General features: G+C 43.9%; 3 protein-coding genes across 8 annotated transcripts in view; 1 reads left to right on the top strand and 2 right to left on the bottom strand.

The window, feature by feature from the left end:
• Positions 1–1452: 1452 nt before the first annotated feature.
• Positions 1453–7846, bottom strand: mfap3l (microfibril associated protein 3 like). Of its 3 annotated transcripts, none has more exons than XM_046379848.1 (3): positions 7607–7846; positions 6138–6539; positions 1453–3499 (listed from the first exon to the last, which is right to left on the bottom strand). In XM_046379848.1, the coding sequence occupies exons 2-3, from the start codon at positions 6511–6513 to the stop codon at positions 2586–2588; spliced, it is 1290 nt and encodes a 429-aa protein (XP_046235804.1). In that variant the 5' UTR covers positions 6514–6539; positions 7607–7846; the 3' UTR covers positions 1453–2585. The 3 variants fall into 3 exon arrangements, with proteins under 3 accessions (XP_046235804.1, XP_046235805.1, XP_046235806.1); XM_046379849.1 differs by lacking the exon at positions 7607–7846 and adding an exon at positions 7087–7538; XM_046379850.1 differs by lacking the exon at positions 7607–7846 and adding an exon at positions 6934–7062.
• A 1454-nt stretch (positions 7847–9300) lies between these two features.
• On the bottom strand, positions 9301–17051 carry aadat (aminoadipate aminotransferase). 3 transcript variants are annotated; one of them, XM_046379853.1, is made up of 15 exons: positions 16962–16998; positions 16725–16814; positions 16309–16379; positions 15209–15377; positions 14761–14893; positions 14561–14635; positions 14267–14476; positions 14055–14120; positions 13834–13916; positions 13048–13144; positions 12513–12574; positions 11728–11792; positions 10907–11013; positions 9874–9975; positions 9301–9777 (listed from the first exon to the last, which is right to left on the bottom strand). In XM_046379853.1, exons 3-15 carry the CDS (start codon positions 16373–16375, stop codon positions 9736–9738), a joined length of 1278 nt encoding a protein of 425 aa, XP_046235809.1. In that variant the 5' UTR covers positions 16376–16379; positions 16725–16814; positions 16962–16998; the 3' UTR covers positions 9301–9735. The 3 variants fall into 3 exon arrangements, with proteins under 3 accessions (XP_046235809.1, XP_046235807.1, XP_046235808.1); XM_046379851.1 differs by lacking the exon at positions 16725–16814 and having other exon boundaries at positions 16962–17051; XM_046379852.1 differs by lacking the exons at positions 16725–16814; positions 16962–16998 and adding an exon at positions 16558–16712.
• ino80b (INO80 complex subunit B) overlaps positions 16756–17365 on the top strand; it is a 3197-nt gene continuing 2587 nt past the window's right edge. Inside the window, exon 1 of one of the 2 annotated variants that reach the window (XM_046379856.1) lies at positions 16756–16816. In XM_046379856.1, the coding sequence (XP_046235812.1) occupies positions 16771–16816 (46 nt within the window). In that variant the 5' untranslated portion in view covers positions 16756–16770. Of the gene's footprint in view, positions 16817–17090; positions 17298–17365 lie in introns of those variants that run through there. The other variant, XM_046379858.1, reaches the window with a different exon arrangement.

Here is a 17365-nt window from a genome sequence, read left to right as displayed (position 1 = left end):
ATATATGTATGTAAATATATGTGTGTATGAATGTATGTATGTACGTAAGTGTGTGTGGATGTGTGTATGTAAGTGTGTGTGTGTGTGTGTATGTAAGAATGTATGTATGTATGTACATGTGTGTGTATGTATGTATGTACATTGTGTGTGTGTATGCATGTGTGAATGTATGTGTGTATGTAAGAATGTATGTACATAAGTATGTGTGGATGTGTGTAAGTGTGTGTGTATGTATGCATGTTTGTATGGATACATGTATGTATGTGTTTGTATGTATGAATGCATTTATGTATGTGTGTATGTAAGTTGTGTGTATGTATGTATGTACATATGTGTGTGTGTGTGTGTATGAATACATTTATGTATGTGTGTATGTAAGTATGTGTATGTATGAATATATGTATGTATGTATGTATGTATGTGTGTGTATGTATATGCATAAGTGTGTGTGTGGAAGTATGTATTTATGTATGTGTATGTATGTATTTACGTGTGTGTATGTATGTATGTAAGTATGTGTGTGTGTATGTATGAATGCATGTATGTACATAAGTGTGTGTGTGTGTGGAAGTATGTATGTATGTATGTGTGTACATGTGTGTATGTATGAATGTATGTATGTACGTACATATATGTGTGTGTGTGGATGTATGCATGAATGTATGTATGTACATAAGTGTGTGTGTGGAAGTATGGATGTATGTATTTATGTGTGAATATATGTATGTCTGAATGTAAGTATGTGTATGTATGAATGTATGTATATATGCATGTATGTACACGTGTGTATGTATGTATGTATGGATACATGTATGTATGTATATATTTATGTACGTGTGGATATATGTATGTGTGTATGAATGCATGTATGTACATGTGTATGTATGTATGTATGTATGTGTGTGTGTATGTATGACTGTATGTATGTCCATATATGTGTGTGCATGTATGTATGTATATATGTGTGTATGAATGTATGTGTGTACGTATGAATGCACGTATATGTGTGTGTGCAAGTATGTATGTAGATACATGTATGTATGTACATATGTGTGTGTGTATGTATACATATATATGTGTGTGTGTGTGTATGCCGGTACACATTATATATACGTGTATATATATATATATATGTATACACACATCAGGAAGAAAAAGGTAATGCCATCTGCTGGGAAAACATCGTACAACAATACATAGTGTGATCGTAATTTGATCAAACTTTGAAAGAGGTATCTATGAGTAGAAGTACTTATACAAATTAAATAATTGTGCATGTTTTTCTTTTCCTGATGTGTTTATACATTATTTTGGCTGGCTCTGTATGTATATGTATAGATATATATATATATATATCTATACATATACAATGTGTGAGTATTTCTGACCAGGTTTAACAAGTTTGGTGTGTTTGAGACAGGAAATAAAACACAGCAACGGTGGAAACCAGTGTTACACAGCACTTCAATTTTATTCTACTACCAAAAAAGAGGCATCTCAAGAGCACCGGTAAGAAGCAGAACAGCATCCATTTTGTCTCCACCACAGACTGGACCGCTGGCCAAGCAAAGGGAAGAAAGGAAAACAAGAACGAAGTCCTTTTAGTCCCAGAGAACGATGTCGAACATCTCCACTATCCACTTTCACATGCAGCAGAAACGCAACTGTACTGTAAAGCTTCTGCAGGAGCAACATGTTGCTGAGATCAGGTGAGAAAGTTTAAAAATTAAAAACCGAAAACTGAAGGAAAAGAAGCGACTCCTCTACTGAGGTGGAAGAAGACAAAAGACTGTTTTCTAAAACCTAATGAAACTGTGAGAAACAAAAGTCACACCACAATATGTAATAATAATAATAATAATAATGATCTTTAAAATATTTCAAAGGAAACAGACAAAAACTCAAGAGGTGTGTGACCAATCAGGAAATACACTGCACACACACATTCACCTGGCTTACAAGTATTTTTGTGTGTGCAGAAACACAGTAGGCCTCACAATCATGAAATGGCGACCAAACTCTCAAATGGTTTTTCAGTCCAGCATGCATCTCCAGGTGAGCAGAACTCTGTACAACAACAGCAGATCAGTTCTAACAGTAGCTGGATGTGAATTACTGAGCGAATGAGCTTTCATGGTTCGAGAAAACGGCATGAAGAGCAGCTTGAGGCAGATTTCAGGAGTTAGTCATAAAAACACGAGCACTGTAAGAAACCGAAAACTGAAAAAAATCATTCTCCACTGAGAGTGAAGTACCATAAATCTTTAAATAACAGAGCTAAGAAATTTAACACAGGAAACGTTACTTTACAATTCGCTGCTTGTTACATTAATGTTGATTAACCCTCCTGTGTACATTCAAGCATGAGTCCAGAGTGAGGAAAAAAAACATCTAAAAATGTCATGATTTCTTCTCAGTAGAACAAAGAGAGAGAGATTGTTCTCTTCAGAAAAGATAAAAAAACGTGATTGATTTCAAAATGTGAAATTAAAAATGTTCTGACCTTTTATATTTTTTTTTTGTCTTCAAGTGGAAATGCATAGCAGGATAACTCGCCGCTCCTCCTCCAGGGTTGCTTTGTTTCGTCACACGTGGCTCTCATAAAACACCTGGCAGGAAGGGGTCTTATTGGCGTCTGTCGGTTTGGGCGCAGCCTGGTCGGTGTCCTCCTCTCCCTCCGCCTGCTCCTTGTGGTGAAGAGGAGTCAGCGGTGAGGGGGAGGGCGGCGGAGGCGGGGAGCACGTGGCCTCTGGCTGAGGCGGAGCTTCAATGCCGCAGTACCCGCCCACGGGGAGCTGCGGGTGCACCGACACCTGGATGGCGATGTGCTGCGGCTGCTCCTGAACTGAGGAGTTGTCAGAGTCGGCGGCGGGGGATTCGCTGCGCTCCCTCTCTCGCTCCCTTCCTCTCTCCCTCTCCTGCAGGATGGTGAAGACGTCTCTCGCCCCGATGGCCCTGCTCGCTCCCTCGGGCGCCTGCCTGACGAAGGTGTGCCTCATCTCCTCCACCCCCACCACCTCCAGGATCTCCTCCATGAAGTTGCGGCAGTTCATGATGAGCGGCGGCAGCGGGATGCTGCGAGCCAGCTCCTCGATGTACCGAGCGAACTCCATGGTCTTGAACTGGGTCACCTTGGCCAGCTCCAGCGTCTTGGCCGAGGTGATGATGGGGATTCGCTTGGCGATCTCGAAGGCCTTCTGCAGCTTCTCGGCGCCCTCCGTGCGGAAGAATTCGTTGATGGCTTTCTCCGTCTTCTTCAGATGGCTGCTCATCATGCAGAGGCGTGTGACGTTCAGGACCATGATGATGGTGAAGGTGACCAGACATACCACCATGTAGTACACACCCATGTCACCGTTAGTGAAGACCACACGCAGCGTCACCGTGCAGTTGGAGCTGCCGTGCACATTGGACGCCATGCAGGTGTACTTTCCACGGTCTGCGAACTCGATGCTGGTGATGTTCAGGACACCACTGTCCAACAGCCACCACTTCTCACCTGTGGAGAGAAGAGAACCACAGGTGATAACCAGCTACTGTTTGACAAGTTCTTAAAATGTGCAACCAAGCAGTACAAATGCAACTTTGAATTCACCACTTGTTGTGCTTGCTGACCTGCTTTTAAAAACATGATGATTCACTGACTCCACAGAAGCCCCTAAATATGCAGTTTGGAAACTCACTCACTCTGAGGTCAAAGTTTACACTCTGAAAATCCTCTTAATGCATGCGTTTCTCCTCTGCAGCAGCTGAGGTTTGCTGCTCTCAGGAACAGAAACTTGCTTACTCAGATTTGTTTGTTTACTTTGTGTTTTACATTTTTAGATTTTTCTTATTTTTGCTGCTATTTGTATGTGTGCATTTAAGCTGAGAATCTTTACAAAATTTTGGTCTGCTTGCATAATGACAATAAAGACTCTTGAATCTTTATGTTGTACTTCTGCTCTGTTCTACTTTTCCTCTTTTTAAATAAAATCTGACAGCTCAGTGTTATGGCACACACATTCATAAATCAGTTTAAAAAGACATGCATCTTCAAGCCTCAAGCACCTGTGCTCACCTTAACCTGCAGCTACTTCATGTTCAGTCATGTTTTCAATCAATTGATGGTTTTTAACATGTCTGAGATCAATTAGAATTAATCCACAATTGAGGCAAGTAAGCCCATGAAGGCCTCTCTTGCTGTCTGGATCAAATGCCTTTAACAATTGAATCCTTTGGTTTGTTTAAAGAGCTTTAACTATACCAATCCAGGCACGTGTAAAGTTTTTTTTTTTTCCTTCAATATTTGCTTTGGTTATCTTACTGAGGTGGCGAGGTAGTTGTTCTGACTGATAAACTGATCGATCTGTACAGTGATGTGACAGCCATTATGCAGTTCAAAGGAAGAGTTCAACGTTTTGAGAAAAACACTAATTTGCCCTCTGCTGAAGAGTTTGATAAGAAGATCAATGCCAATCTCATGTCTGTCTGCAGGAGCGGCTTAGCTTAACTTAGCTTAGCTTAGCTTAGCACAAAGACTGACAAAGGAGAAACAGCCAGCCTGGCTCTTCGCCACAGTAACAAAATCTGCCTGCCAACAATTCATCAAGCTCATCAGTTCACATCACACTTTATAAAACAGTTTGATTCCTCATATTTGAAAACCGACTTGGTAATAAACCTGATTCTGAAATTCATTCAAACTATTCCCTTGAATAAATCCAGAGCCTTGAGTTTCTCTTTCATCTGCCAAGGTTTTCACAGTGTAGGTGGACAGAACTTAAGTTGTGTTCAAGGCAGTCAACAAAAACTTTCAAAATCACAACAGCAGTGTCCCTTTCATCACTGTCAAGGTTATTCAAGTTAATCAACATTCAGGAGTGTCAACAGCTAAGAGTATTAATGCGCTTTGTCCTGGACTCGCCCCTCAATCCACAAGCAGCAAACTTTTAGTGAATTAATCTGCAACTCCTCCTCAACCTCTCGCCGTCTCTCCTCCTCTGTGTGGGAGGGAAGATGGACAGATATCACGGAGGACGTCTCCAAGTCTGTAATCAGAAGTCTGCCTCCTTTTACACTGCGAACACGACAGAGTTTCCTACACTGAGATCCCCAGGAGGAGATGAATGGGTGGTCAGGAAACGTAGCCTGGCTAACAACAACGTCCCGCCCATCCGCCTTTTCATGCGAGGCCAGGACTTCTAATTTTACTTCCACCACCGGATCACGTGACACGACTGACGTGCCGCCCTGTGCTACAAGCGAGTCTGAAGCTGCCTGAGTGATGTGAAGGTTAAGCTGCTCCATAAGCAGCCACTGTTCATCACTGAATGAGCTGCTGCCTGCTGTGGAGAGCGTTCACACCTTCCTAACTGTACTCCTGTGTTTAACCCCGGGGGAAAAGCTCTGCGACGGCACAGACGCCGCTCTGGGTTTGTGGGTCATAATAACAACGCTGCCTGTACTCTCTGATAGCAGGTTTCAACAAGTCGGCTCAGGATCAAACGCGACTTGTTCACTCGGCATTCCTTCTCAGCTCAGTCACAAAAATCAAACACAAAACGGGCTGAATGAAAATCATTAATAAAATCTGACTGTCAGGCGCCTGTCGTCACAGGAAGAATACAGTAACTGCTGTCAACTCAGCCCACTTCAGCAACCCGAGGCCACCAAGGTCCCCGTGTTCAGAAGTCGGGTTTCACTCTAATTAAAGATTCAAAAGAGAAACGTCAGCAAACTGGATCCAGGTTCATTTCTGCTATGCAAACTACTGTTTCCATCTGTGACGACTACTACGATGGATCTGTGCCTGTTTTTATGTAGTGTATCCATATTTTAGAACTGCCACCCTGCCAAATCTTAAAAGTTTTTTTTTTTTAAAGCAGTATGTAAACCAGGCTGATCCACCATGAGCTGGCTGGAAGTCTATCTGTAACCCAATTATTCACAATAATCCTGTTACAGTGCAAAGTTTCACCTCCGTCTTTTACGCACAAAATGCCAGACATTCAATACATGCGGCTGTTTCAAAAGTCTTATTCATAGCAAACAGCAAACCTGACACCTTTCTGCATTTGCCGCTGATTAAATTTTAATTGAGCGACGTGCAATGCTGGCGTAAACCAGGTTTAAAGTAACAGTACGATCAGTCTTACCGTTTGTCTCCGTGTCCAGGCGGTCTCCGTGGGAGTTGAACCACTGAACACTGGGGAACGGCTCTCCGGTCACATTGCAATCAATCAGCGCGCAGCTACCCTCCCGGGCAATTATCTGGCTCACTTTCGTGAACACAACTGGGACAAATCCGCCATCAGTCACGTTGCCGTTCACTGTACGGTTTCCCTCCGCGTCCACCGTGAGGGCCCCGGCGGTGTGAGAGGCGATGAGGGACGCCAGGACCAGAAAAACGTATCCGCCGGCCCAGTGCATTTTCTCAGGCTGTCGGTGCGTCGCCCGGGAGGAGGGAAGAGACTCCCGGGTCTCCATCCGGACAGACTGGCTATCTCTTAACAGCAGAAGGCAACTTGGCATTCAGCTCTGTGGCTTGAAACATCTCACTGGAAAACAAGAAAGAGATTGGCTTGGATTAATCAGAGACAGTGCAGGACAAAACAACCTGTGCCTCCTGAGGAATTCATATTCAGTTAATTAATCAATTAGCCCACAAACATCAGAAAATAGTGAGAAATGCACCTCAAGATTTCCTGATGTCACAATCATGCATGACGGTTGCAAATAAACGGATTTCCTCACATTTTTCATCTTAGGTTCTGCACTTTTAGACATGTTGTAGTAAATGTGAGCAGACCGCCACAGTTTCATCTGAAGTAAAACCACCCAAGTCGACATTACAAAACATCAGGATTTTTGTCAGGATTTCTCTAAGTCAAACCTAACACGTTACACCACATGAACAACAATATAAAATACATACAGACAAATGACTTGCACCTAAAGAGATCGTTTGGTGTTTTCTTTAGCGTTTCATCCAAGCAGCCTCATCCTGTGTTATGACAGCACCCACTTGCTTGATTAACACGAAAACAAAGCCTCACTACAACATAACGGGAGCCCAGCGTGGGCTACGGCTATTTCCTAGCTCACCTCCTTTCCGAACATAGCTACATCCCGCGTCAATGGCATCGTTTGCTACCGACACTGAGACGGAGAACAGCTCGTGACGATGAAGACAGTTTACCGAATGTACGAGTAAGCATTTATAGAGTTGTTTTAAAGATTTCCCCGTAAAAACGCTAGACAGAACCAAACAAGGGCGTGGGGCCCGGCTATGTGCTGGACGGTGATTATTTGTTTCCTATCACGGGACCCTTCCAGAATTGTGCCCCCCCCGTACAAACTGTTCACAAGCGGCTGTGTGCGCGCTCCTATTCACGAAAGGGAAGATCGTTTAATGCGTGGCTACGATAAAGATTACCGCAGACAACAGATTAAAGCATATTTAAAGCACCACGGTTGTGACGACTGCGGTAACGTTAGCTCGTCGACGCGACACCGACGGCTCCAGCAAACGGCCAACTCGGCGTCGACGTTAGCCGCTAAGCGCTAACTAGAATCGAGCAAATTTCACATTTCCCTTCTCACGAATCCCACTTCTCATACTCACATCATGGTCTGTCGCTGTCGACGTTTGGTGGGGGAGACACACAAGGGTCGATGTGTTGTTGTCAGCTATTTCATCTCCATCCTCTTCACATCGCCGCTCCTCCGCGCTGTAACCCACAAGCAGTTTTTAGTTCGTGTGCACTTCAGGGTCCGGAGGGTGGCAACATCGCCGAGGCGCTTCGGTTGCTGCGACAGAACAGCGATTGAAGTGGATTAATGGCTATTAAGAGAATGATTTAACATATTAAAGGAGATAAATCCTCCCGAACAGGTAGTTAGTTAGTTAACTTGAATTAGATTATGGATTTTGTTTTATTTACCTAATCCAGGTTTAAAGCTGCATTAAGTGACTTTTTGACCACTTGGGGGCAGCAGAACAAGCTACAGATGCATGTGATGAACAAGTTAGCCAACAAATGACATTCAATCCCTTGCCAAACAAGTTGACACAATGCTGATCAAGTCTATCATTACCGCTGGATAAATACTCGATTTTGCAATATACCAGTTTTAAAATCTGGAGTCTGTGGCAACTGTTCTGTGCTGATACACAGGTAGTGATGCATTTAATGTCAACCAGGAAATTTTTTTTTTTGCCTGGTCCTGAGCAACTCCTGAAGACAGTGTCTGGCCCTTTGCGTACCATAAATGTTTTTCTATGTTGTCCACCTGCTTGTCACTAACTTTGTCTCTCTGCAGTTATCAGAGCTTTATTTTCAAAATCCGCCTGCTGCAGCTGGAAACGAGGTTGATGAGAGAAGAAATGTGGAAAAAATAAAAGGCAAGAGGGGACAGCAAACCTCCTTGTGAAACAAAAACATTCCTGGAAGAAATGAGGACTAAATCAGGGTCGTCCGGTCTGTTTGTTTGCGTGCCGATTTGACAGCCACCTGACCTTCAACCTCTGAAATCAGACTGCGTGTGAAGTCATCACTTGCAATCTTTCTCCAAATTAAACGTCCGTTCGTTTGCGTCAACTGCTCAGAGATAGGGATGCGTTCAAGTTCATGTGAGAATGCATGTTTTTGCTGCAAATTCAGACAGTCTTCAAGAGAAGATTTTGAGACACTCCTTTGCAGTAAATGAGGACTGTGAAAGCCTGATGTCGAAGCCACCCCTCTGACCTCCTTCTCCTTTGCGGGTGAATGTTTCAGCTCTACACAAACACTTCTCAGAGCTCGGACACGCAGCAGGGACAACCCGCTGTTGTCAGCAGGTGCCGTTGTGCGGGTTTTGTTTCTTTACTTGAGCTTGTGATTTTTCTAAGGTCACCAGGAAACAAAGAGAGGCAAACGCCAGCTGAATGCTTACTTCAATCACAAGTCAGGCTGTAAAGTAAACGACAAATTGAAATCAGAACACCAGAACACAAAACCACTTGTGTGTACTTTTTTAAAATGTTCTGTTAAAAACACTAGCAGTCAAACAGGATCTTAAGTCTTAAACAGAAGAGTAAACTCAGACTATATGGGATGTTTAAGATGTGTTGTGACATGTTAGCTGTCAGACATCCTGGATGAAGTGAAGACAGCTGCTCGCACACACAACCCAGTACTTTCCTCAAGGGTATTTAGAAACTGAACGTTTTTAATGCCTGGTGTTGAAAAAAAAAAGCTTTTGCTATAAATTTGTAAGCAAAGGCAAAAGTGTGTTTCTTCAGAGGCGCACAGAGAAGGGGAAACACTCAAGCGTTTGCAGTTTTAAGAACAAGTTTATTGTGAAACTGATGTGCAAGAGCCTTCAGTCACAGAAGACAAAATTCAGAGTGACAGAAAAAGTTTACTGTTTTGTGCGTGAAAAGGTAAAGACGTCCTCAGCGTGTAGTGTCCTGACAGAGCAACAGACAGAGCAACAGACTGAGATCAGCAGCTTGGTTTCCCTTCTTTCGAAACTCATTCGTCGCACTGTGTAGCTGACAGCAGCAAGTCATGTTTAATGCATCCAAATGATGGAGGAAAAGCCTTCAACTCTGCCTCAACTATTCTATAGATATAAATCAGAGGTTACTCCATATTAAAATATATTTAAAACTTTAAGAATTATATATTCTAATATTAAAGTCTTCAAGAATGAGTAAATTAAAAAAAAGAAAAAAAAAGAAGAAATCCTCTTCCAGGGAAAAAGGCGTCATCACAAAGCCTCTTTGATGAGCAAGGAGAGTCTTCTGAAAGCCTGTGAGAGAGATTTGTGAGAGACTCGAGTCAGTTAAGGAGTGTGAGAGTGTGTGTGCGTGTGTGTGTGTGTGTGTGTGTGTGTGTGTGTGTGTACCTCATCAATCTGCTCTGGTGTGGAGAGAGAAAAGGCTGCTCTGACGTAAGGACAGGGGTCACTGCTGTTGATCATGAAGACGCCTCCGGGAACCAGCAGCACCTTCAACACACACACACACGATTCCTGTTATTTAATAATTTCATTACTTTTTTCCCCCAGCTGATCTCTTCATGCAGCCAAGGTCAGACCGAGAGAATGAAACATCGATTAAACCTCTTTGCGAGAACAAAACCGGCCTTTGTGTTTAATCAACTGATTCTTTGTGTAACGTGAACATTTTCAGGACAGCACAGAAATGAAAACAACGTGAGGAATTGGCCACGAATCACACACAAATTTCTTACACTAACTAAGTAAGTGTCTAACTGACAGATGTGATTTTCATCATTTTAACTATTCCTTTAACATCTGTCAGAAATACGGCCTTAAAAACCCGCGTTCCACTGCATTAACTCAGGGAAGCCTGAAGGAAACTAACAGAAAGATAAAAGCACGGAGATCGTCTTTGTTACATTCACTTTAAATCTGACGTTGTTTGTTCTGCTCTGACAGCACAGCGACTCTTCGCCGTCTGCTGCTTGGAAGTTTTAAATATCCTGGACGCCGAGGAGAGACGCCGACCGCGCAGGCCTTGGAAAAGCCTGGCTGTACCCACTCTTATACCAGCAGGGATTTACAAACGCTCTGTGTGTGTGTGTGAGTGTGTGTGCGTGTGTGTGGGAAAGCACTCAGCTGCCGAACCCACTCACAGTGTGCATAATGGCCGCTTTGCATGCATCATCCCACGCTCTATTCAGACACACACAAAAACCCTGCCTCGCCCCCAGTGCACAAATATCTGCTCGCAAACAGAGAGGCGGAGAGGAAAAACCGCCGCAAGGCATCCTGGGTATCAGCTCGTTAGAGTGCAGTAGGTATGTGTTCACCTCCAGTGGAGTTAACTGGGGATTTGCTTCATGAGACAGCAGAAGAAGAGGTTCGCATGAGAGGGTTTGAACTGAAATACAAAAGGCCCGAGTTGTGTGCTGACCTCCTTCTCCAAGGCTTTCTTCATAATGAGCTGCTGGGTATCAGCGATGCCCTTCAGTTTGATCCACAGGAACATCCCTGCCGACGGGGCGTGCCACTCTGCTACATCTGCACACACACACACACACACACACACACACACATTTGACAGAGAAAAAAAAACTTGGGTTTTCAGACTCATAACTACAGGAAGGATTTTCCTTTTCCTGTTGTTTCCTCTGTCAATAAAAATCTGGACTGCACACAGTCTTCACAATCAGCATGTGTTAACATGTAGTTCAGTGAATGGCCACCAGGCGGCAGCCCTCAGAAAACTCCTATTCAGACTGCACAGCTAATTTGATACACGCAAGCAGAAAAGCAGCGAGCCACACTTCATACAAACAAAACAGACAATATAAAAACTAACTGATAAAATAAGTGAGGTCATAAAGTGTTGCTACCAAAGCTCACTTAAAGAGTTTTCCAGAGTTTTCTTCTTTCTCTCTTTAACTAAAGCTGTTTGTGTTTTTGAGCAATTTATATTACATTAAATTTAGAGAAAATCAACGGTTTTTAGCAACAGTAAAGACGACAGCCTGCTGTTTTTTACTTTGCTGGCTGGACGGTCTGGAGAGGATCTGTTATGACTGTACAAACGTCAGTTTTTAAAAAAAGGTACCTTGTGGCGAGCAAACAAAAGTCATGCTGACATTCGCACCAAAATGCATCCAGTGTGTTGTATTTAATGCCCAATAAATTATGTTCAGTGGAATTTGAAACCTTCTGTACTTAAGCTGGCGGTCAGAACGGCTCGCTTTTCGACTAATTTTCACCACAGACCTTTGAGCCACTTCTCTGCAGAGCCGATCATGGCATCGCGCTGTTTCTCGTAAAAGTCAATCACACTGTGAGAAGAAATAAAACAGTTACACACACATCGGCGACATTCATCTCAGCACCCTTACAAAATAATAATAATGATAATTACATAATAACAAACTGTCCTGCTCTGCCTTCAGTGGCTGCGTTGGTTCAGGCACAAGGAGTGAGGCTGTTTAAGGTAAGAACGTCAGAGTGAGCCAATCAGAGCCAGACAAGGACAGGTGTTCTTACATTTGGCTTTTGGATGAGAGCACAAAAAAGGAGGAGGAGAAAAAAAAGAGGGAGGGGAACATGCAGATAAGAAAGTGGTAGTCAAAACCATCCGTCCGTCCATTTTCTGTGGCGCTTATCTGTCAGGGTCGTGAGGGGTCTGGAGCCTCTGCCAGCTGACTACAGACGAGAGGCAGGGTCCACCCTGAACTGGTCTGCAGTTAATCGCAGGGCTGACACACACACTCACAGTTTGGGGCAATGTAGAGTAGCCAATTAACCTAACGTGCATGACATTTGGGATTGTATGAGGAAGCCAGAGAACCCGGAGAAAACCCACGCAGGCACAGGGAGAACATGCAAACTGTGCACAGATTCAAGTCTGGAACTTTCTTGCTGTGAGGCAACAGCACTACACCACCGCACCACCAACCCGTCAAAACCACATGGATAAAAAGAGAGAATGTCAGCATGGGAGCGTGGATCTAACTGTCAGCCAGTCAGACCAGTCAGCGCTGTGTGGAATGCTGTACCTGTCTATGTGCTGGAGGAACCCGTCTTGGCCCCAGCTGTGCAGCAACTGAGCTACCATGAGCTGAATGGGAACAGAACACGGAGGTTACAGACTGACACAGTTCTAAGAACGCGTTTGTGCTTTTTGCCTTTCGCCACAGAACCTCCAAATGTTACTTTTGCCCTGTTCATCTAAGGAAATGAACATTTTCGTGCCCGCATGCATTTTAAAATCATTGGCAACGTTCAGTCCAGACTGCATGAACGAGCAGAGGCGAGGACTGACAGCAGATCATGAATAATCTTCTCCCTCATTAAAACCTCCTCTGCAGCTGCTATTCAGTCTCACAAACCGCATCTCTCTGCTCAGAAATATGCTTTATTTCTTAATTTAGCTGTGACAGACAGGAAACACAGCAGACAGTCTCCTGTTTATGAGGGAAACGCAATGAAAATCAATGAATGACAAAGTTAGTCCTCGCAGCTGAAAGTTTACGACCGTGCCGCTTTTGATCGAGCAGGGCGTGTGGGCTGTCAGATCCTGGCTGGTCTCACCTGTGTGAAGGTACTTGTGTGCATCGTGGACGCCTGGATGTGCAGCACCACCCTGTCTATCAGCGGTTTCGGACCCGTCACAAAGCCAATCCTGAGCCTGAAACAAAAAGACACACAAACCAGCAACTAAACCAAAATTAGTTGATGCAATTATGTGTGAGACTGTGCGTTTCCTTGTTAGACCCTGAGCTGAATACTGCTGCTCGGTCTTGGTCTGCAAACATCTTGCCAGGTTACAGTCAAAGCTGTCTCGGTTACGTCAAAAGCTTTTGATTTATATGGCTTCAATCTGGTCTGATGAGGTGAATGTAAAAGGACGTCTCTATAATGTGTGGAAAAGTATGATGCAGATTGTTTTTTTTTACAAAACGGACAACATCCTGTCCTTCTGCTCAGTGTCTTGGTCCTACAGATGTACACAGTCGGTATCATTATGCTAAACTAAGAATCTACTCTCTCTTCAAAGCAACAATATTAATGTTTACCACTTCACAGGCAGTGCAGGTTGAAATATCATCATGAAAGGGCATTGAAATAAAGATGGCTTAGGTGATAGTTAATGTACATACACCAATGTCCGTGTCCGTATACTTTTGACCATAAGGTCTACCCTGCACATGCAATCATGAGATGTGACCAGTGGGGAACTACACGAGTAAATGAAACTGTATGATATACTGGAGAAGCACCAATGGGTTATACACCAGGTCCTGACTTTTGAAAGGAAACACACACACACACACACACACACACACACACACACACACACAGATTCACACTCTTCACCCTGAAGACAGGATCTTAGAGAAGGAGTCCATCCTGATGATCCTCCCGTCAACGTCCATGGAGAGAAACGTGGGCGCCCACGGCTGACAAATACACGGTGACATGAGATGAAACAGTTTGTGTCAGAGTGACCAGATGGGACCGTAAACGCACCACAGGGAAGACAGACTTCAACTCTTGAAACGACAGAAGGGGAGGAGGCGAGCAAACTCTTTCTGTACCTTCTGAAACTGCAGAAAGTAGTAGGGGTCGTCCTCGATGATGAGCATGTCGTACTGCCTGGCCAGCTATTCAAAAGACGTTATTAGAAAACAAATCACAACAAGCTCTGAATAACAGAGTCGGCGCTTCATCCACTGCTTTGCATAAATCAAACAGAGAGATAAAATAAAACTTCATCTGCACTGTGTGACTTTGCAGAGGGGAGACAAACCTCATACACCTCCTGCTTCCTCTGAGTCGTCATGGAGGCGCCAGAAGGGTTTCCTCCGGTCGGGATGGTGTAGAGGATCTTGGGAGCGGTGCTGCCGGGCTTGTGGACCTCTGAGGGGTCCCACCGGGACAGAACCTCCTTCAGGGCCGCAGGTATGATGCCGTGCTGGTCGCTGGGAACGTTGATTAGGTTGCAACCGAGCGGCTGGAGCTACAGAGGAAAGAGAAACGAGTCACGTGGTCCCAGAAGTTTCAGCATGTTTTAAAATGCATGTTATAAAGAAAGTGCTCTCACCGCCACCAGGGTGCCCGAATACGTGGGCGCATCCAGCAGAACGTTGTCACCAGGGCTAACCAGCATCTCGAACACCTAAAAGTCCAAACAGTGAACAAACAGGACCAGAAAAGCGTTGGGCCTCCTGCAGGAAGTAGTCATATGAACAGACTTGCTCTCAAGCAGCACAGTAGAAATGAATGTGATGTTCTCCCGGGTACCTTACAGAGCCCCTCCTGGCTCCCTGTGGTCACACACATGTCCATCTGGCCGTTCTCAGGGGTGTAGTTGGCGGTCGGCGGGTTGTGGAGGTTCTTCTGCAGGTTCTTCATCCACATCAGCAGCTCAGGGATCCTAAGTAAGAATGGAAGTCAGACTGTAAGACTTTACATAACGGAGTTCACACTGCAGTAATCTGAGGTATTTTTACATTAATACAGTACAATTCTGTTCTGTTACTTTCTGCCAGTACTTAGAAATCTGACTGAAATTCGTCAGCTTTTATAGAAGCTGTTGCCGGGTGGATTTTCTGAGAAAAATGTGCAGAAACATTGTTTGACTGACTGTTGATGTGTTGTGAGCACAAACAGCAGAGAGCACAGAGCACACAAAGAGCAGCAGATTTGTGGACACATATGATATTTCAGCATTTCTGTCGCGGCCTCTCACCCGTTAGAGGCAGAGTACTGCAGAGCCCTCTTCATCTCCGCCTCGTTGAAGGTGACCGTCTGTCCGTTCTTCACCTCGATGGTGGCCGACCGGAAGGGGAAGGTGCTGGGGTTGGGCGCTCCTCCAGCCAGAGAGATCAGGGACGCGGGTGACCGCTGCTGCAGCTCGGCTTTATGTGAGCCGAAACAGAGAAGGTGCCGGACAGTTTATAAGATCCTAATGTAGGATGTGAGCACATGTGATTTTCAACATACTCTCAGAACAAAAAAAAACCCAGCGTGACTAACGTGTTTCAAACAGGACATTGAATCAGATGATGGAAAAATCTGCTAGAAATTAAATTTTAAAAAAATGTTGTGTCTCTGGTTAGTATTTGACAGAAGAAACCAGAAGTGGATTTGTGAATTCAAGTGACCTTATTGGCAAAAAAAACATCTCTGTCAGCAACATCTTAATCCAGTCACTTTGCTGTTATTTTCACCCTCCTGGTTGTTGTCTAACTTTGTTTACAGATTAACAGTGTGAAAGTACAGTTTAACCCAAAGTATCTGAGCTTTCTCACAGTTCCCTGTCACAAAGCACGTCCATCATAAGACACGCACCATAAAAACAAAGCAAAATTTGGTTGTGTTTCAGCCAATTATTTTTCCTCACTTTACATGCATATTAATGCTGTTTTAGCAGCATTTCAGTCACCAAAAATCAAGGCTGGATTATGCAACAAGGGCTTGCTTTATTACATGGTCCTGACTTACTGTTTAAGGCAGGGTCCCCGTGTCAAATACCTGACTAATTTCAGCTTATACTGTGGTAACGGCTACATGAGTTCAATCAATGCAAAGCTATTTTCAGAATTTATTTACGGTTTGGATAAATGTCCATCACTGTTTGCTAATGATGTCTGTTTTGTCCAATCAACAATCCAAACATCTTCGGTTTACAATCACAGAAGACAAAGAAAAGAAGCAAAGCAGAAAAGATGCTAAATTTTAACCGGCTTGGGGCACCCAACGGGGTCAATCTGTTTTACTACATAAACAATCTATAACATGAATCATTTGCTATAAACATGCAGGAGCATATTCAGATGAAGTACTCACTCAACATCCTGATGGGGGAAGGCTTTCTGGCTGCACTGACAGCTGTCAGAAACCGAGTGTAATTCATGATTCTGGGGAATGATCAAATCAACAACATCAGTTTCTTATAAAACACATGAGGGTTTATTCATGCAGCTTCAACTCCAACTTCACATAAAACGCAGTAGCTTTTTAAATGTACCGTGCAAAGAAAAAAAACCCAAAATACCCGAATTGAGATGCTTGTACACAGACTGACGAACGAAATACCTGTGTGAGTACAGCAGAGCAGCCCTGCGGTAGCGTTAAATGACTGAACGCAGCACACGCGGACACCACAGCGAACAGGTGAGCGTACATTTACACCGGATAAACTCCATGCATTTAACGCCACGTAACTGACAGTTAGTTCGACGACGTTCAGCTGTGTGTCTGACCTTGCGTATCTTGCGCCTGACTGCACCGTGGACTTATGGTTAATGTATGTTCTGCTACGGCGAGCTCGAGGCGAACTACATTACCCAAAACTGTAAGACAAAAAAACATAAGAACAGCTCGCGAGCTCTGCGTCGCAACGTGACTCCGCTTGAGTTTTTGCTGTTTTCTTTTTTATTAATAGGTGTCACATAGGTAGCACATAGTTCGCGCTGAAGAAAACGAGAGTTAATCCTTACCGATGTGAAGGCTTGTGCGCCGTTCAGACGCCGATTTGATTTTTGTTTCTGACCACTAGAGGCCAGTGAACTATATACCAACAGTCGAATTCAAAACAGTGAAAGCGGAAGTGACGGAGAAGGCAAACTTCCGGTTGCTAGTTTAGCTTAGACGTGCTAGCTATGGACGAAAAACTAAACTATTGAGTACTTTTACATATTACATAATTATATATATCACGGTTAGAATCGACGCATGTTTGTTTATTTTTAAGTCTTTTTAAATGAGATTTCTGACTTTAGCCATAAGTGTTGAATACACGCTAGCAAAAGTGACCGACCTGCCGACTCATTAAGGTACAGTTTAAGTCAACCGGCAACCGCTGCCTTCATGATAACTTATGCATCAAACTAAGGTGGAAGGT

Source organism: Scatophagus argus, chromosome 23 (assembly GCF_020382885.2).
Source record: "Scatophagus argus isolate fScaArg1 chromosome 23, fScaArg1.pri, whole genome shotgun sequence".
NCBI lineage: Eukaryota > Metazoa > Chordata > Actinopteri > Scatophagidae > Scatophagus > Scatophagus argus.
This window is presented reverse-complemented; position numbering and strand designations above follow the sequence as displayed.

What these genes read in the sequence shown, in the direction of transcription:
- mfap3l (XM_046379848.1), bottom strand. Translation starts at nt 6,513, where the DNA reads ATGCCAAGTTGCCTTCTGCTGTTAAGAGATAGCCAGTCTGTCCGGATG. An exon ending in CCTGGACACGGAGACAAACG is followed by an intron (nt 3,500 to 6,137) that starts GTAAGACTGATC and finishes TTCTCTCCACAG; the next exon opens with GTGAGAAGTGGTGGCTGTTG.
- aadat (XM_046379851.1), bottom strand. Translation starts at nt 16,375, where the DNA reads ATGAATTACACTCGGTTTCTGACAGCTGTCAGTGCAGCCAGAAAGCCT. An exon ending in GCCAGGAGGGGCTCTGTAAG is followed by an intron (nt 14,636 to 14,760) that starts GTACCCGGGAGA and finishes TTGGACTTTTAG; the next exon opens with GTGTTCGAGATGCTGGTTAG. An exon ending in TGCAGAGAAGTGGCTCAAAG is followed by an intron (nt 11,014 to 11,727) that starts GTCTGTGGTGAA and finishes GTGTGTGTGCAG; the next exon opens with ATGTAGCAGAGTGGCACGCC.